Source organism: Scyliorhinus torazame, chromosome 15 (assembly GCF_047496885.1).
Source record: "Scyliorhinus torazame isolate Kashiwa2021f chromosome 15, sScyTor2.1, whole genome shotgun sequence".
NCBI classification, from domain to species: domain Eukaryota; kingdom Metazoa; phylum Chordata; class Chondrichthyes; order Carcharhiniformes; family Scyliorhinidae; genus Scyliorhinus; species Scyliorhinus torazame.
The window spans coordinates 127,644,411-127,665,139 of NC_092721.1; the positions used below are offsets into that span (position 1 = coordinate 127,644,411).

The 20,729-nt window shown below is 46.7% G+C and overlaps 1 protein-coding gene across 4 annotated transcripts in view; it reads right to left on the reverse strand.

The window, feature by feature from the left end:
- Window positions 1-20,729, reverse strand: part of septin10 (septin 10) — a 119,468-nt gene that overhangs the window by 61,629 nt on the left and 37,110 nt on the right. For all 4 annotated transcript variants that reach the window (XR_011935189.1, XR_011935188.1, XM_072476709.1 and 1 more), the window contains exons 3-4: window positions 18,474-18,669; window positions 8,247-8,433 (exon numbers count right to left, since the gene is read on the reverse strand). Coding sequence is in view for 2 of the 4 variants with exons in the window: in XM_072476709.1 (XP_072332810.1) it covers window positions 8,247-8,433; window positions 18,474-18,669 (383 nt within the window). In the remaining 2 variants the exon portion in view is untranslated. The remainder of the gene's footprint in view (window positions 1-8,246; window positions 8,434-18,473; window positions 18,670-20,729) is intronic.

Consider the following 20,729-nt stretch of genomic DNA (forward strand, 5'->3'; position numbering starts at 1 on the left):
GGCGCTCTGGTCGGAGCTCCAAGCAATGATGAAGGAGACGACGCACAAAATGCAGCAGACCATCGAAGGCCTGGAAAGGGAAGTAAAGGAGCAGAAAAAAAACTATTCTGGAGTTGAAGAGGGCCGCCTCAGACCAGAGTGACAGGGTGGTAACCGTAGAAGCAGAGGTCAAAAGGTTAATAACGGCCCAGGGGAGCCTAAGAGGGAAAGTGGAGGACCAGGAAAATAGGTCCAGACGGCAGAACATTAAAATTGTGGCTCGGCCAGAGGGGATAGAGGGCAGAGGCCCAACAGGCTACATCACCCAAATGATGGGCAAGCTAGTTGGGAGAGGAGGTATTCCCAAACCAACCGGAAATCGACAGGGCGCACAGGTCGCTCTGACCCAAGCCCAAAGCCGGGGGCCAGCCCAGAGCAATTATTGCGACGCTGCACTTGTTCCAAGACCGGGAGAGAATCCTAAAGTGGGCCCGGCAAACAAAACAGAGCACGTGGGAAGGGAAGACCAGAAGGGTGTATCAGGACATTGGGGCGGACCTGGCCAAAAAAAGGGCTGAATTCAACAAGGCGAAAACAGCACTGCACAAAAGCAAGGTAAAATTTGGGATGTTATTCCCAGCCGAACTCTGGGTAACATTTGAGGGGAAAGAGCTGTATTTTAACAACCCAGCGGTGGCTGATGAGTTAATTAGAGCGAACAAACTGGGGAGGAGCACTCACAACCACAATGAAAAACATGGGGACGGAAAAGGAACAAAGAGCGGAGGACAGACCGCAAACAAGGACAATGGACTCATGAACTGTGCACGTATGTTATGCCTTGCGCGGGACTGTGCTGTCTTGTCTCAGAACTTGTCTCCTCTCTCAATGCAATGGGGGGGGGGGGGGGGGGGGGTGGAGCGAGGGAAATGAGGGCGAGGAAAGCAAATAGGAGGGCGAGACAAGGGGCAGTAGAAGAAAAGGTTAAACAGGGCCAGAACTGGGCGAATACTGGGAGGAGGGCCACCGTACCAGCGAGGAGGGCCAGCACGGGAGGGCAGGAAGGAAGGAGGGCCGCGGCGCCCCTCTCAGAGGGGGAGCACCTGGCACAAGGGGGAGGGGGAGCACCTGGCACAAGGGGGAGGGGGAGAGAACGCAGGAGGAGAACGCAGAACAAGAGAGAAGCAAAGAGAAGGGTGAGATCGTGAAGCAGTACAGACATAAGCCTGGGCGGGCATGGAGCAGGGCGAGGAACCAAGAGGGCGCCGCAACCAGCCACTCTAGAGGGCATCAGGGCGAAGGGAGACCCCGGAGCGCACCCGTGTGGCGTACACACAGCTGGTGGCCACATTGGGTGCCCCCTGGGCAAAGGGAAACCCCTGAGCACTGGTGCCCGACCCCATGGAGAGACAGTGATCCTGGCCATTTTGTCGGCCCCCTAGCAAAGGGAAACCCTGGAGTGTAGGTGCACGTCCAACAGGTAAGTATGGGTGATCCCACAGGACCAGGGGGTCAGAAACCCCCCACCAGGATTGTTACCTGGAATGTAAGAGGACTCAACGGCCCAGTGAAAAGATCCAGAGTGTCACCCACCTAAGAAGCCTATAAGCAGATATAATCCACCGACAAGAGACGCACCCGAGGGAAAAGGACCGACTGCTGGTAAGGAAGGGCTGAGTGGGACAGACGTACCACTCATGCTATGGGACGAGGGCTAGGGGGGTAGCAATATTAATTAGCAAAAGGACGAGGATAATGGGAACCAAGACAGTTACGGACCCAGGGGGAAGGTACGTCATGGTCAGCGGGGTCCTGGAAGGGGCGCCTGTCGTACTGGTAAATGCGTACGCTCCCAACTGGGACGACTCAGAATTCATAAAGAAGACCATGGTGGAAATCCCCGACCTTGACACACACCGACTGATTATGGGGGGGCGGGGCGACTTTAACTGCGTGCTGGACCCACTGACCGACCGATCAAACCCCAGAACGGGGAAAATGTCTGGCATGGCTAGCGAGCTAGGGGCCTTCATGGAACAGATGGCGTTGGTGACCCACGGAGATTCCTGCACCCAGGAGAAAAGGAGTTTTCGTTCTTTTCGCAGGTGCACAGGGTATACACCTGTATAGACTTCTTTGCAATGGGGAAATCGGTGCTTCCAGGGATCACGGGAACGGACTACTCCGCAATCGTTATCTCTGATTATATCTACTATATGGATGGAAAGTTGGAGACAGGCTGGCCCCAGCGCCCCACATGGAGGCTGGACACGGACCTCCTGGCCGACAAGGCTTTCTGCCAAAACATATCGCAGGGCATAGGCGATTAAGTTAGTAACAACCAAAACGAGGAGGTCTCACCCTCCACGTTTTGGGAGGCACTGAAGGCCGTGATCAGAGGAGAGATCATAGACTACAAGACAAGTAGAGATATGGAAGAGAGGGTGCCAGGCAACAGCTAGTGGACTCCATTCTGGAAGTCGATAGAAAGTACTCCGAAGCCCCGACCGTAGAGCTGCTGGCGGAGAGGAAAAAGCAGCAAATGGACTTTAACCTGCTATCCACTAGGAAAGCAGTGTACCAACTCCGCCAGACATGGGGGACCTTCTACGAACACGGAGTCAAGGCTGGCCGCCTATTGGCTCACCAGCTGAGAAAGCAGGCAGCCACGAGGGAAATAGCACAGGTTAAAGGATAGCAAAGGCAGTCTGGTAACAGAGTCAAAGGAGGTCAATCGAGCATTCGAGACCTTCTACCGGAGACTGTACACTACCGAGCCCCCCCGACGGGGATGCGGGAATGAAACAGTTCCTAGACAGACTGGAACTACCAGTGGTGGGGGAAGACGGGGAGAATTGGAAGCACCAATAGACCTGGGAGAAATCATGGAGAGCATCAGCTCCATGCAGACGGGGAAGGCACCGGGACCCGAAGGGTTCCCGGCGGACTTCTGCAAAATATTCGCACCAGTCCTGGCCCCACACCCAAGGGACATGTTCGCGGACTCACTGGCAGGGGGCACCCTGCCCCCCACACTAACGCTGGCCACAATTTCACTGATACCCAAAAAAGATAAAGACCTGACGGAATGTGGATCATACAGACCCATTTCACTGCTGAACGTGGATGCGAAAATACTCGCAAGGTCCTGACCAAAAGGCTGCGTACCAGAGGTGGTCGCAGAGGACCAAAGGGGCTTCGTCAAGGGTAGGCAGCTCACAGCGAACATCAGGCGACTGCTGAATGTGAGAATGACCCCCCCACCCCCGGGAGAGAACACCAGAGGTGATCGTCTCGCTGGACGCAGAAAAGGCCTTTGACAGAGTCGAATGGAGCTACCTCCTCGAGGTACTGGAACGGTTTGGGCTAGGAGCAGGATTCACAGCCTGGGTGAGGCTCCTGTACAACGCTCCCAAAGCGAGTGTCCGAACTAACACCACCAGCTCTGAATACTTCCAGCTACAGAGTAACAAGACAGGGTTGCCCCCTGTCCCCACTCTTGTTCGCACTAGCGATCGAACCACTGGCGATAGCCCTGTGGGATGCAAAGAGCTGGAAGGGAATCCGGAGAGGAGACGGAGAGCACTGAGTCTCACTCTATGCAGATGACCTGCTCCTCGATGTCTCGAAGCCACAGGAGGGACTGAAGGCAATACTGCAAATACTGAAAGAGTTTGGAACCTTCTCAGGATACAAACTTAACCTGGGCAAAAGTGAGACTTTTATGTAGGGCGCAGACTGGTGACACTGGACGAACTGACAAGGAATAGGAAACTAGCAAGAGGACAGGAATGGAGACCCAGTGAACCCAAAAGGGGGAGGGACAGAGCTGAAGGGGCTCCCGTTCAAAACGGCTCAGAGTAGATTCCGTTACCTGGGGATCCAAATAGCCAGAGACTGGACACAGATCCACAAGTGGAACCTGACCAGCCTGGTGGAGGAAGTAAGAAAAGACCTTCAACGGTGGGGCTCACTCCCACTCTCCCTGGCGGGAAGAGTGCAGATGATCAAGATGAACGTACTGCCAATGTTCCTCTTCCTACTTAGATCCATCCCGATCTTTATCCCCAAGGCCTTTTTCCAAAACATAAACAGGCTAATCATGGCGTTTTTGTGGGGGCGGCAAGAACCCGAGAATTCCCAAGCCGACGTTGCAAAGAGGGAAAGTCAGAGGGGGCCTGGCTCTACCGAATCTACAATACTACCACTGGGCAGCAAAGGCAGAAAAAGTGAGGGGATGGGTACAAGAACCCAACACGGATTGGGTACAAAAGGAGGAGGCATCCTGTAAAGGAACAACCCTCCAGGCCCTGGCCACAGCAGCACTCCCATCCTCCTCAAGAAGGTACACAACGAGCCCAGTGGTAGCAGCCATGCTGAGAATGTGGACCCAGTTGAGACAACACTTCGGGATAACTAAAATGTCCCCCATGGCCCCCCATCTGCGGCAATCACAGATTCCCCCCAGCCATGCGCGATACCACCTTCAAAAGGTGGAGGCGGGTCGGGGGACACGGACGGTCGGGGACTTCTATGTAGGGCGCAGACTGGCGACACTGGACGAACTGACAAGGAAATGGAAACTAGCAAGAGGACAGGAATTGAGACACCTCCAAATAAAGCACTTCCTCCGCAAAGAGACAAAGAGATTACCATGGGGCCCCAGAAAGCACACTACTAGAGGACCCGATAGGCACAAGCAGCGAGAAGGGGGCGCTATGTGGGGAATTATAGGGACAGCTACTGGACAGAGCCCGAACACCACTGGACGGGACCAGACAAAAATGGGAGGACGAACTGGGGACAGAGGTAGGATGGGGACTCTGGAGCGAAGCACTGAGCAGGGTGAGCAGCATCTCCTCCTGCGCAAGGCTAAGCCTAATGCAGCTCAAAGTGGTGCACAGAGCGCACCTGACCAGAACCCGAATGAGCAGGTTCTTTCCGGAGGTGGAGGACAAATGTGAACGGTGCCAGAGGGGCCTGGCCAACCACACCCACATGTTTAGGGCTTGCCCCAAGCTTGCTGGGTTCTGGACAGCCTTCTCCGAGGCAATGTCCAAAGTTGTGGGGGTGAGGGTGAAGCCATGCCCAATAGTGGCAATCTTCGTGGTATTGGAGCAGCCAGAGCTACACATGAAGAAGGGGGCCAACGTCCTTGCTTTCGCTTCCCTAATCGCACGCCGGAGAATCCTGCTCAGCTGGCGATTGGCAGCACCACCCAAAGAAGCTGCAGACGGGGTGGGGGGGGGGGGGGGGGGGGGGGGGGGAAGAGGAAGGGGGGACATCATAGACCAATCCAGAGGGCAGCAAAATGTATGTTAGTCAAATGAAGGACAAAACAAACCTCTGTAAAATAAAGCAAATTAGCGCGGGCAAGGAAAATGTAATGTATATAAGTGACAACTGTTTATAAATATGAGAAAAGCCAATAAAATGATATTAAAAAAAAAAAATGGAAATATGTAACTCCCGACTGAAATGATTGCAGGCGAACAAAAATAAATGTTGCTTTACCAGATTTTTACAGTCTGAAACTAATCTGTTGCTATTTCAGTAATGCACAATTTTATTTTAAACAAAAATGTATTTAACCAAACATGACTACTTTTTTAAAAAAAAAGTTAGATTTGATAGAAATTTTAATGACCATTAATAAGTTAAAAATTCACTTGCACGAATTTCCCCTCTACCCTGAATTAAAATGAACAACCCTTAATTAAAACGAACAAGTTTCAAAACTCCACAAAATATTATACAAAATAAATTATAGAAATACCAATATACTTTTCTTCTAACACTAACACAATTCTGAAATCTAAGACAAAGGTTAAAACTAATTAAGTATAATGCACATATGAAATCGGAAACTTAGTGACAGCTAGAATTAAAGTATCCCATTACAGCCCCCGTTCTCATCACATTTCAGGTAACATTAGACCTTTATTAATGTATCTGGGTGGCACGGTCACATTTGGGAATCCTTTAGTCCTTCATCACAGAAAAAGCACTTGGTGGAGGTGGTGGGTAGCTACTTGAAATGTTATATTTTGAAGGAACTTTATGCAATTTAAAAGTCAGAGATATAGGTAACAGGTGCTAATAAATTAGCTTTAATATTACTAAATCCGACCAAATGTTAAATTGGTCTGGTAATCCACAAACAGTTCAAGCAGCAGGGTTCACAAGGTTTGGACCAATGGGGACCTGGCGAATGGTCCCCGCCAGGGGCTCACAAGTAAGTACCCTGGCAATGCCCCCAGAATCCAGCACCAAAAATTCTAGATCAGAGGGACCTTTAAAAAGGGTGCCATAATCTGCCAGGGGACGAGGTTGCTAGAGAGACGGGCTCTGTTAGCATGACGTTGTGGGTCCCTGTTCCTTCAGTTTTCTTCCCTCCCAAAGCGCTTGAAAACTTGGCAGTTGAAAAGCCAGGGGCTTCTCTCTACTTTTCCCACGTGAGGCAACACTAAAAAATCATAGGAATTACAACCAATATTTTGGGAGATCCAACAGGACTTTGCTTTCTGGCTGCATATGGCAAGAGAGCTAAGGCAGATAGAAGGTTTCTGCAACATAATTCTACAAAGCAGCAAGATCCAGCAGAAGACTACTTGAAGCATAATATGCAGGAGAAGTTATAAAGTAATTTGTTAATATCAAACATGACAACCTATGGTTAGTGGGAAATGTAACAATTTCATTATTTTTGCATTACACAAAGACAATTATCAATTTAATTACATTTACTGGCCACTACTGTTGCTCTGTATGTCCACGCACTGTGAAATGAACCATTAAGCTGTTTTATTTCAAGCTAGTCTCATCAAGTTTTACTTGATATACCTTTGAAGATTGTAACACATGATACACTATCATACAAATCTAGCATAGGTACAGCAAGTAATTAGGAAAGCTGTTATCATTTTTTTGAGAGGGAAATGGATTACAAAATTAGGATGGTTATGATTCAGTTGTACAGGGCATTGGTAAGACCTCACCTGGATTACTGTGTACAGTATTGGTCTTCTTTAAGTGTGTTAGAAGCAGTTCAGAGGTTTACTAGACTAACACCTAGAAAGGGCAGGTTGTCTTATTAGGAAAGGTTGAACAGGTTAGGCTTGAATTCACTCAGAGTAAGAGGCAACTTGATTGAAGATCCTGACGGGTCTTGACAGTGTGGATGTAGAGAGGATATTTCCTCTTGTAGAAAAATTTAGAACTAAGGGTCACTGTTTAAAAATAAGAGGTTGCTCATTTACGACAAGGAGAATTTTTTTTCTAAGAGTCGTGAGTCTTTGGAACTCTTCCTCAAAAAGGCAGTGGAAGCAGAGTCTTTAAATATTTTGAAGGTAGAGCCAGATAGATTTATCATTGACATGGGGATGAAAGGTTATGGGAGTATGCAGGAATGGGGACTGAGGTTACAATTAGATCAACTATGATCTTATTGAATGGCAGTTCAGGCTTGAAGGGTCAAGTAACAATACTCCTGCTCCTAATTTGTATGATCAATTTGAGTCAATTCGCAAGTAAGAACACTTACATGGCTGATTGATACCAATGAACCATACCTAGATTTGTAATAGGCACTATAAAACCAAAATGGTTCACAACAGCTTATTATCGTTAAGTCAAAACATGAAATAGTTTCTCCAGTTTTTGTTGATAGTTTTTAAAATGATTAAGAAAACAGATCTTAGATTTTCAATCATCCTATGCTAGAATGTAGTTATTCCAGTACACAAAATAAATCTATATTTTCGTCACTTAACAAAGATCCTATCTAACAGCAAAATACCAACTTTTCAGGCCTTACATCGGTAGTTTAAAAAGTGATAAAACGGCCATTCCAAATGAAGCCAGTTTCAACGATTGTAAAACTGATTTGTAGGTGGCTTTCACATCAGCTGAATCATTTCAATTATATTAGAGCTAGCAGCTATTAATGGGTACATTTTTAAACCCTAAATGGCTTCAAGGACCCAATTCAATGTATCATACAAAAGACAGCACCTCCAACAGGACAGTACACCCTCAGCACTGCACTGGAATCTCATGTTTATTTTTTGTGTTCAAGTGGGACTTGAACGCACAATCAGAGGAAGTGTGCTACAAGCTGACACCAGGAACAGCTGGATGTTGTAATCAATTCTCCAATCCTTTGTTACATGATAAATGAGTAACACAACAGCTTTAATTTCAAATGGTCAGTCAACAAGAATTTTATCCTAATAGAACCTTATTCTTGAAAGCTAAATTTGACCTACCTTGCTATCCAGTTTTTTCATGGTCACTAAATCTAGTGACTTAAGAGAATGGCCAGTGGGAGAAATGAAGTACAGACAGACATGGATACGGGAATCATGATAATTGTGCAATGAACGTTTAATCTTCAACTCTTCTTGTAGATAGGCCTCAAACTGTGCATCAGTGTAGTCAATGATAGGTTTATAGCTACAAAAACCCAAAAGTAAACAAGTGAAATACAGGACACTGAATACCAATGAAAATCTGAATATATAGTTTATAAATTGGTCATTGCTATGGCTTGCTACTTGGGCATTTGGATTCGGTGGCACAACTGGTAAAATATTGTAATTTCATCACTGGGACTTCAGCTTAGTACATAATCAGCAGTGTAGCCAACTGTTGAGCATTGACAATAGTTGCCAAAGGTGCCTCATTTTCCAGATGTTACATTTCTAACTTCTGATCAGTACAAAAGCTTTTAAACTGAGAACATATGGAATTCAGTGCCAAATTACCCTTGGTTATGAGCAAGTTAATTTTTAATAAAATTAATCATAGGATGTGGCCCAGCATTTATTGCCCATCTCTAATTGCCCTTGAAGGGGCAGTTAAGAGCCAAACGCATTGCTGTGGTTCTGGAGTCACATGTAGGCCTGATGGCAGATTTCCTTCACAAAAGGACATTTGCGAACCAGATGGGTTTTTACGACAATCTACAATAATGGTCACGATTAGACATTTAATTCCAGATTTTTATTGAATTCAAATTTTGTCCTCTGCAGTGATGGGATTCGAACCCAGGTCCCCAGAGCTTTACCCTGGGTCTCTGGATTACTCGTCCAGTGACAATACCGCTAGACCACTGCCTCCCCTATGTCTCAAAATCTCATTTTCATGTATGGTTAAAACTTTCATTTAAGTAAAGAATTCCAGTAAAGAAAAGTTCTCAAAGATGCATAATTATAAGTCACTTATATTTAACAAGGGCATCTAACATACTGATTTACCAGGCCAGGAGGCAGAGAAGTATGTGAGGAGAGGTGGTTGACTAACAAAGGAATAAGTAAAAAAAAAAAGAGTATGGTGCTGGAAGAGGAAAGTTATTTTTACATGGAAAAATATGGATTGCGGGGTTAGGATTGGGATGAAAAGAGGCCATTTTTTGACATTCACTTTGTTTAATGACTTTTAAAATACACATGTGGTGGATTTGGGACAAGTATCATTCAACAAGACAGATATAGCCTGGGTAGAAGGGGGGAGATTTCCAATGCAATTGTAAAATGTACGTGTTTTAGGTGATCCTAGAGATGCACTGACAGATATTGGCTAGGATATAAAGAGATAAAAGTGCTAAATCATTGGTGTTAGCAAGTACAGATGGGGTGCATCAAGTGTTGCCGAGGGAAGTTAGGATCGATGTAGCAGAAGTTCAGACTACAATCTTTCTTTCAATACTCCTTTGATGTGGAATTGGTGCCAGAAGACTGGAAGATTGCAAAAAAATGGGCGTGATTCTCCGGAAAGATCTCAAAGTGCGGTAGCGAGCGGGAACTGCCGTGAGCTTCCCGGCGCTCGGCCCAGTGAGTCCGGCAACGCTATTGAACCTTAATTGGTCCACTTAAGACAAAGCTGCAAAGACTTCTTGCCGCAAATGAAGGCTCACCAGCCGATTCGCCAGCACTGCATTCATCAGCAGCACATGCACCCACCTCCGCAGCACTTGCTAAGCCATCCCCTGCCAGCTCACCATAATGACGCCCAGGTAACCCGCCCCAAGATTCGGGGATGCAGATCTGGGGAGGCTTTTAGACGTGATAAGAGGCCAGGAAGGGTGGCCTGACCCCCGAGGGTCCCGGAGGATAAGCCACAGGGTGCTGCCTGGGGGGAGGTGACGGTGGCTGTGAGTGCATGGAGTGTGACCAGGAGGACTGGCCTCCATGCCGGAAAAAGGTCAGCGACCTACACTGGGCATTAAGAGTGGATTGACAACTCCCCCCCCCGCCCCCCCCCCTCCATGCGACCCCCAACCCCCCCCCCCCCCCCCCCTTCCCCTTCCCCTCTCCCTTCAAACACTTCCTTCACACCCTCCTCCCACCACTGCAAACCACATGTGTGGCTAAAGATGCCATCTCTGTGTCTCCTCAGGGAAAGCTTTCCCACAATTGCTGGGAGAGGGCAAAGGTGGCAGTGGGGTGTCAGGCTTAAGAATCCCAACCTCCTCAGAGTAACGGGCCCTGGAGGTGACAGAGGACAGGGGGTGGGGTCATCAACACAAAGGCTGGCAGGCACCGCAGAGGTGAGCAACAACCAGGCTCAACCCAGAGGACCTTTCAAACGTGAGTTGTTATTGTCCATGTCAAAGTTGATGTAGATTTTCACCCAGGCGAACGGGACATCCTTAACCAGTTGGATGCACCTGTGGCTATGGCCTGCGAGATACCACACAGGTCCCCGCTCGAGCCCTGGAACAATCCCATGGCATAAACTTTCAGAGCTGCCATGACCTTGAGCTCCACCGGCAGCGGGTGTCCTCCTCCACGCGTTCCCAAATGCGCACCGTCTCCTTGTTCAGGAGGAACTGTCAAGTCATCTGTTCAAACGACCAGCCAAACGTGTACACACTGGGCCGTCGCAGGACTCTTCCTCTGGATCCCTCCTTGGCCTGATGGGCGGCCGGGGCCTCAGCATGTGGGGCAGGGTCATATACATGGTCCGTCGCCTCGAGCATCCGCAGATGTAGCCACTGTCTCCGTAGTCTGGCCTCCCAACCTAGCAGCGGCACCACGAGGGTAAGTTCCGGGTTGTTCACCACTAGGGTAAGTCGTCCTCCTCCTCCCTCCTCCTCCCTCCTCCTCCCTCCTCCTCCCTCCTCCTCCTCCCTCCTCCTCCCTCCTCCTCCCTCCTCCTCCCTCCTCCTCCCTCCCTCCTCCCTCCCTCCTCCTCCCTCCTCCTCCCTCCTCCCTCCTCCCTCCTCCTCCTCCTCCTCCCCTCCTCCTCCCTCCTCCTCCCTCCTCCTCCTCCTCCCTCCTCCTCCCTCTCTCTCCCCCCCCCCCCCCCCCCCCCCCCCCCCCCGGAATGCCCTGCCCCCACATACACACGGCTGTAGAGGGCCACCCTCAGCAGGCCTCGGGACCCCGTACCCCCACACATAACGTCACCAGGGCCAGGCGCTGGCCCCCTCCCCATGTCACTCACCCATGGCCACACCACCACCTGCAAGTTCCCTTACAAACCACACCAATCTAACCTGGAACTATAATCACCATTTCTTCAGTGCAAAAAGGTCAAAATCGTGGAATAGAAGCATTGAGGCATTCAGACACCAGATGGACTTCAGCAGTTGAAAAAGGCAGCTCACCTCCATCTTCAAGGGCATTTCAAGATGAACAACAATAATAACAATCTTTATTATTGTAACAAGTAGGCTTATATCAACACTGCAATGAAGTAGTGTGAAAATCCCCTAATCACCACACTCTGGTGCCTGTTCGGGTACACGGAGGGAGAATTCAGAATGTCCAATTCACCTAACAAGCACATCTTTCGGGACTTGTGGGAAGAAACCGGAGCAGCCGGCGGAACCCACACAGACACGGGGAGAACGTGCAGACTCTGCACAGACAGTGACCCAAGCCAGGAATCGAACCTGGGACCCTGGTGCTGTGAAGCAACAGTGCTAACCACTGAGCTACAATGCTGGCCTTACACATGTGTAGCAGTAAAAAGAAAGGGCAGTCAATATAAATTTGTTAAAGGTAAAGCTGGTCTGATTCAGCTGATTGGAGCTCTTTGAAGTAGCTTTATATCATATACCTTAAAACAACTTAACAGACCTATTCAGAAAATGCATATGGGTTAAAGAGATAGTGGTGCTTTGGTTACACAATCGACCAAGAATTGAGGGGTAATGGGGATTCCCCAAATGTATGAGGACCATTGGTTTTCTCATTATATATAAACGACTTGGAGAAAAGAGAACAATTTCAAAGTTTGCAGATGATACAGATAAAGCATCATAGTGAATTGCTGCAAAAATGTCTAAATTCATGATGTGCGTGTTTTAGGAGCATAATTTCAGGATTAAAATTTTTATATGTAAAATAATGGAAGCACTGGGCTCGAGAAGCTGGTAAACTGATCCAAAGTAATTGTAATTCAGAGTGGCCTATGTTTGGGTCAGAACTGGAAGGGGAAAACAATGAACAATAAGTGGACATCTCATCTTCATAATGAATCCAATGAGTCTGATAAAATAGAAATTATTAATGAAATTTCTCCAAATCAATGAAAGATTGGAAAGCAACTGGGAAACAAAGGATGGTATTAAAATATCTACATACTTTTCAGATCAGGCCAGGTTTGGGAATGGGAGTTAATTAGTTTAAAGATCTGGGACAACCTAGGTGTGCCATGTGGATAGACTGCAGGGAAGTTTTTTGGAGAATGTGAAAGATGTGCTGAGATTTACGGGTTTAAAACACAAGTGCTGACAAATATATGCTGTAGTACTTGCTATGTTTAACCCTTGAATTGTACAGGTTTTTTGTTTAAATATGAAATCTTGTGGTATAATTCGTTCAATTAATAACAGCGAGTTTGAATTTCATTTTACAAGTTACTGGTCTCCCTTGAGATCATAGCAGGATACAAGGATAGTAGCAGAATTCGGGAGAAAACAGACAAATTGCCTGGTTAAGTGCAAAATGATGCACTTTGGGGGATAAACGCAGCCATGCTAAATTGCCCCTTAATTGGAAAAATAAAAGAATTGGGTACTCTACATTTATTTTTTTTAAAAAGAATGACTGCCCATAACATCAAAGCAGTATTTGAGCAAGTGTGCATCAAGAAACCCTTGTTAGGAGGTGGCAGAGTGTGGCGACATCTACAGATGACTTATAGAAAACATCAGAACACCACTGGATGAGACCAGACGGAAATGGGGGCATGGAGATAGCGGGTGGACTTGGCACCTGCACCAGGCCAAGCCTGATGCAAGGTAGTGCACAGAGCGCACCATACCAAGACGCATATGAGCAGTTTCTTCCCGGAGATGAAAGATGGAGCGGTGGCAAGCAGTGCAGGGCCTTGTACAGCAGCTGGAGTAGCGCGGAGCACTCCGGCACCGTGCTGGTCCCCTGTGAGCTACAGAATCGCTGTGCCAAGAGGTGTTGACGCCTGCGTGAAACACTCCGGTGTTTACGCCGGCGTCAATACTTAGCCGCATTTTTAGAGAATCCCGGCCCCTAGCCTTCACCTCAATGATAGCCAGGCGAAAACGTCTGCTGGGTTGGAAGTCGGCAATGCCACTTCAGGGCCTCAATGGCTCTCAAATCTGACCGAATTCATACGGCTGTAAAAAATAAAATTTGAGATAAGAGGGTCCGAGGATCAGAGCAGCACGGTGGCGCAGTGAATAGCACAGCTGCCTCACGGCGCCAAGGTCCCAGGTTCGATCCCGGCTCTGGGTCACTGTCCGGGTGGTGTTTGCACAGTCTCCCTGTTTGCGTGGGTTTTGTCCCCACAACCCAAAGATGTGCAGGGTAGGTGGATTGGCTACGCCAAAATGCCTTCTGAAAAAACATTCTACACACCACATTGGGCGAGGGGCAGGTACAGAGAAGTTTAACAGACTGATACCAGGGATGAGGGACTTCAGTTTGGCAGAGAAATCGAAGAAGGTGGCATTGTTTTCCTTGGGGTTGTTTAAAATTCAAAACTTTAGCCATTTGGACAGTTCCTCCCTACCATTTTCTCTGGCAAATGACTCAGTAACCAGAGGTCATATATTTAAAATAGTTGACAAAATAACCTAGACAGCAAATGGTGTTTTAAATGAGAACTTTTCAGTTGATAATATTTTAGTGGTGGACATTGACAATGCAATAATTACATTTGCAGAGAACACCAAATTGTATGGTAGGTTTGTAATCTACAAGATTAAGTCTAATTATGACAATGAAACCAGTTGATTGTTGTAAAAATTCATCTGGTTCACTAATGGCCATTAGGGAAGGAAATCTTACCTGGTCTTGCCTATACGTAACCCTAGAACCACAGCTCGGAAGTCACTAAGGAATGAAACCAGATGGACTACCCAGCGTCGACCCTGGCACCAGAAACAACAACTACAAATTCAGCCGTCAACCGTACAAAGTTCTCCTCATTAACATTTGGGTGCTTGTGCCAAAACTGGGAGGACTGTGCCAGAATAGTCAAGCAACAGCCTGACATAGTTATACGGACAGAATCATACCTTACAGATAATGTCCTAGACATCATCAACATCTCTCTGTATATCCTGTCCCATTGGCAGAACAGACCCACCAAACGTGGCAGCCCAGTGACACACAGTTGGAGGGAGCTGCCTTGGGAGTCTTCAAACACTGGGATCAGGTAAAACATAGACAAGAGAATCTCTTGCTGGTTACAGCTTACCCACACCACAACTATGAATCAGCTTTTCTCCATGTTGGACACCACTTGGGAGGAAGCAAACACTGAGGGTGGAAAGGGCACAGAATGCACTCTGCGTGAAGAGCTTCAATGTCACATCACCAAGAATAGCTCAGCAGCACGACAGACTGAACTGGCAGAGTCCTAAAGGACATAGCTGTTTGACTGGGTCTGCGGCATTACAACATCGGTTGGAGTGACCACCGCACAGTAATTGTGGAGGCGAAGTCCCCTTGTGCTACATGGGATCGAGCAATTCAAAACTGGGCAACCAAAAGGTACTGTGAGCAACCAGCAGCAATAGAACTGTACTCAACCATAATCTATAACCTCATGGCCGGCATATCCACCACTCTACTGTTTTCCACCAATCAGGGGTTTATGCCAATCATGGGATCAACTCGAGTTCCATGAAGACTGCAGGGGGACATGCTAGGAGCAACACCAGACATAGCTAAATTTTAGATGTCAACTTGGTGAAGCTACAAGACAATATTACTTGCGTGCCAAATATCATAAGCAGCGATAGACTCAGTAAAGCAATTCCACAACCAAATGATCAGATCTATGCAGCCTTGCCACATTCAGTCGTGAATGTTGGTGGACAATTAAACAACTCACTGGAGGAGGTGGCGCCATAAATATCACCATTCATAATGATGAGGGACCCAAGATAAAGCTGAAGCATTTAGAACAACCTTCAGTCAGAAAGTGGATGATCCATCCTGGCCCTCTCTGGAAGTCACCAGCATCACATATGCCACTCTTCAACCAATTTAATTCAGTCAATATGATACCAAGAAATGGCCGAAAGCACTGGATACTGCAAAGCCTATGGGTCATGAAATATTACAGCAAAGGTACTGAGGACTTGTGCTCCAGAACTTGCCACACTCCTGGCCAAGCATGTTCTAAACCAGTTACAATGCTAGGATTTACCCAGCAATGTGCAAAATTGTCCAGCTATGCCCTGTACACAAAAAGCAGGACAAATCCAACCCAGCCAATTACCACCCCACCAGTCCACTCTCGATCCTAAGTAAAGGTGATGGAAGGGGTCATCAACAGCACTATCAAGCAGCACTTACTCAGTAAGAACCTGCTTACTCAGCAAGAACCTGCTAACAGACGCTTAGTTTGGGTTCCGCCAGGATAATTCAGCTCCTGACCTCATCCTTGATTCAAACATGAACTCCAGAGGTGTGGTGAGAGTAATTGCCTTAACAGCAAGTGACCGAGTATGGCATCAAGGAGCCCTGGCAAAACTGGGGTCAATGGACATTAGGGGAAAATTCTCCACTGATTGGAATTATATCTAGCACAAAAGGAAGATGGTTGTGGTTGCTAGCGGTCAATCATCTCAATTCCAGGACACCAATGTAAGAGTTCCTCAGGATATTGTCCTCGGCCCAACCACCTTCAGCTGCTTCACCAATGGCCTTCCTTTCATTTTTCAAATTTAAAGTACCTAATTCATTTTCTTTTTAAATTTTGGGGCAATTTAGCGTGGTTAATCCACCTACCCTACACATCTTTGGGTTGTGGGGTTAGACTCACGCAGACAGGGGGAGAATGTGCAAACTCTACATGGACAGTGACCCGGGGCCAGGATCGAACCGGGGTCCGCGGCAGCGTGAGGCAGCAGTGCTAACCACGGCACCACCATGCCATTCCCGCCTTTCTTTCACCTTAAGATCAGTAGTGGAGATGTTATACAACGTTCAGCTGTGTTCTCAAGTCCTAAGATGCTGAAGCAGTCCATGTCCAAGTGCATCAAGACCAGAACAATATCCAGGCTTGGGCTGACAAGTGTCAAGTAACACTCGTGCCACACAAGTGGCAGGCAATGACTTCTCCCGACAAGAGAATCTAACCATCATCCTTCAATGGCATTTCGATTTCTGATTCTCCCACTATCAATATCCTGAGGGTTACCACTGACCAGAATCTGAACTGGTCCAGCCAAATATGTGGCCACAAGAGCAGGTCAGAGGCCAGGAGTCCTGTGGTGAATAACTCACCTCCTGACACCCCAAAGCCTATCCACCATCCACAAGGCACAAATCAAGAGTGGGATGGAATTCTCCTCTCCACTTGTCTGGATGAGTACAGCTCCAGCAACACTCAAGGAGTTTGACACCATCTAGTACAAAGCAGCCCACTTGTTTGTCACCCCCCCACAAACATTTACCTCTTCCACCAACTCACAGTGGCAAAAGTGTACACCATCTACAAGATGCACTGCAGGAAATCACCAAGACTGCCTAGAAAACACCTTCCAAACCCACAACCGCCACCACCTAGAAGGACAAGAGCAGCAGACACATGAGAACACCACCACATTCAAGTGCTCCTCCAAGAATTCCTCATCCTGACTTGGAAGTAGTTCACCATTCCTCGACTGCCACTGGGTCAAAATGATGGATCTCCACCCCCAACAACACTGTGGGTGTACCTACACCAAAAGGGCTGCAGTGGTTCAAGAAGGCAGCTCACCACCACCTTCTCAAAGGCAATTAGGGATGGGTAATAAATGCCGACCTATCCAACAAAGTCCACATCCCGGAATTGATTTTTTTTTAAAAAGGGATTGCACATGAGGCTACAGGATCATGTTTACAAACTGGAAATGCAAGTGCTTTCCTGACCCATGCGCAAAAAGATGGTTAGGAATTTTTGAAGCTGAACTAATTGGTAGATCTCTTTTTATGTTCCTCCTGAGATAGGGAGTTGGGAGGAAGGGGTAGCTAGCACAAGTGGCTTGAATCAGATGACAGAAAGCAGTGAGCTGGACACAAATGAAATGAAGGCCAGAGTCGGCAGACCAAAGAGTATGAGTGAGAATACAAAGCCAGAGTAGATAGAAAAAGGGTGAGAAATGATCATGAGGTTAAAAACTATTAAATTTATGACGAGTAAACAGCAGTGTGTATAGGTGGAAGATATTATGATAAGCTGGCACTTTATATAGAAGATGGGAAAACACCAAACTAGACAGTAGAGAAACTGAACCTATAGTGATAAACGGTTATGGATATGGGATTTCTCAGGTGCTGGGGCAGAGACCAGCAAGTTATAGAGTATGAAACATACATTGAAATGGTAGATGTGTGGTTTCAAGCTCAGGACTGGGTTGAGCTGGGTTTTCAGCGCAAGTGCAAAACATGAAGGGAGATGCAATCAGTGAAAGGAGAATTAAATGTATGCTAAGGGCAGAAAATTACTGCCTTGAGGTTCTAAGAGGATTCTAAATTTTATTGCTTATTGCTGAATTAATGGGTCTCTTGCCCCAAGGCTTATACAATTTTCCTGTAGCGCAGTTGAAGGAAATTTTGACTCATCCACAATGATAAAGTACCAGCAAACAATGTTGTGATTGTGCTGGGTGAAGAAGTGTGTGCTGGGTGTGCGTATGCAAAAGTTAATCCTGTGTTAGCAGCTGATTACCAAGAGGATCTAAAATGATGAAATAGAAAAAAACAAGAATATATACTTTAGGATCTCCAAAGCTGAGAGAGAGAGCAAGAAAAGCCCTTGTTGGGGGAAGTACTGGGTGCCTTTGGGCAGTTATATGGAACCACATAGAGCTGAACAATGATGGACAGGTGATAGAGAAAGATATAATGGTTTTAAGTTACCATATTCCCAAAAGTATTCATATATCTAGCAGTACCACCTCTAAAAAATCCTAATTGGGAAAAATTCTTGTAGTCATTTTGTAATGAAATACTATCAAACATTCCCCATCGGTTTCCAGCAATTTTTAAAAAATGCAAATCACTTACCTGTCTTCTTTATTTATCTGGTCTCCAAAGCCCACTGAATTTACAATGGTTAGCTTTAAGCGAGCAGTACTCTCTTGTAATTCATATGTCTGAGCCTTCAATTTTACTCGGTTTTCATAATGTGTTGATTGACTACCCTCAAAACTGGTGTTAAACAAGGTATCCATAAGGGTGGATTTCCCAATTCCAGTTTCTCCTGCAATTACAGAACAGAAAAAAAAATGGTATCAACAGCAGTAATGTAAACAGATACTTCAGAATACATGTTCAGCATGTGACATATAGTTCATTAAATTCTGAAGCACTAATTTTATTAAAATGTGCACACAATGGGCTGGATTCTCTGCGGGCAGGATGCTCCGTTTTGCCGGCAGCCCGGGGGTTTCCCGCTGGCGTGGGGTTGTCCCACAATGGGAAACCCCATTGACTAGACAGTGAAACGGAGCATCCCACCGGTGTGCTGAACCAGAAATCTGGCACGGCAGGATGGAGAAACCAGCCCAATGTGTCAGTGGCCAAAACCAGATTTAACAACGGGAACAGTTTTCATTTCCAAATAAAAGGAGCTTGGTCCCAGGTTCGATCCCAGCTCTGGGTCACTTAGAAAAAAAGGCTAATTTCAGCAGTACCTCCTCAGTTCTGCTCAGTCTTGATAACATGTATACACCAGGAAACGCCTTTACCTGAACCCTCAGTAACAACCGTCTTGAGTGGGTGACCGATGCTGGTCAATCAGTTCCTTCAAAAATAACAAGCGGCAGCAACCTTATTTTCCCCTCATCTTCACTTCAAGATCCAGCCTTTGCATTCAACTTTTCCAACTGCATCACAACTTCTCTCAAACCTCGTTGGGTGGGTCAATTTTCTTGTCATCCACAGGTCATATGGGTCCATTTTCTAGCTGCATCCTAGGTCACACAGCGTCCAGCCGTCAGTCGGATTGCCAGATCCCCCAAACACATTGTCGCAGGCAGGAAATCAATTTGTTCTGCTGCTTGGCAAGTGTCTTTGTCCCTGCTGCCTCAAGCTAGCTGGTTTGCATCAACTTCACCCATAATGCCACTGGACACCATCACGTGACTAGAGTAAAGTTGGTCTCCTGCAATCCCTCAAATACTTGGTAAAAATCTTGAAATTCCATGGAATTAAACTTAGCCACCATAAACACAGCATTTTCAAACTTGTTCAGGACTGCTTTGAAAACGTTCAAATATTTTTGGGAACTACCAGAGAATAATGACCCATAACTTCTAAAAGATAGTGTCAGGAAACATTAGATGCTGCAAACACTTTTCTACGCGTATTCATGTCATCTTCCTCCAACTTGCCATCTTTCCATGGTCCAATTAATGAGGCCATCTTTCCATGGTCCCATTAATGAGGCCACTAACAATCATCTTATATCCTTCACCATTGACAGATTAAGTGTCACAAATTACACAATAGGTTGTCACAAGCAGTTGTATTTAAATTGTTGCTGCTCAATAAAACATACCATCAGGATGGACACAGTAGACATTGAACTACAACCAGCGAGAACAGTTTACCGGCCCCAGGCCAGACAGACAAATGATGTAGCAGAACAGTTTGACCTTTGTTGCGAGTGGCGATTATGTCCTTCAGTTGTCTCTCAAGCTGGTTCGGATGTTAAGCTATTTGGCAAGCTCTCCTGGGTCTGTCTTCCTCCCCTTCTTGACAGCCTGTTTTCTGCATCTTATTTTAGGGATAGGTGGATACCTCAGGTCAATCGTTCATTTAATTATTTACCCATCCAACTGCCCAATTACAGGAGTAGACACTCACCCTCCTACCCAAGGTTCCAGTCCTGTGATCATTCCACCATTTATTTCATATAGGCATATTGATACCTTCTCCCAGACAATTTGTTTAGATACTCAGATCATAGAAACATAGAAAATAGGAGCAGGTGGTCATTCGGCCCTTCGAGCCTGCTCCGCCATTCATTATGATCATCAAGTTCAATACCCTGATCCTGCCTTCCCACCCATATCCTTTGACCCCTTCAGCCCAGGATCTATATCAAATTCCTGTGGTGATATACATCATTGCAAGTACACAAAGGGTTAATGTACATACACTACGCCTAGCTAGACACTAGAGGGAGAACCAGAGACATGACACACAGACAGTCAACCAATAGGTCAGTAAGATAGGACACGACCAATGGGCATTCACGATACACACAAGAGGGGACACTACCACAGGGGGGCATTACACCAACCCATATAAAAGGAC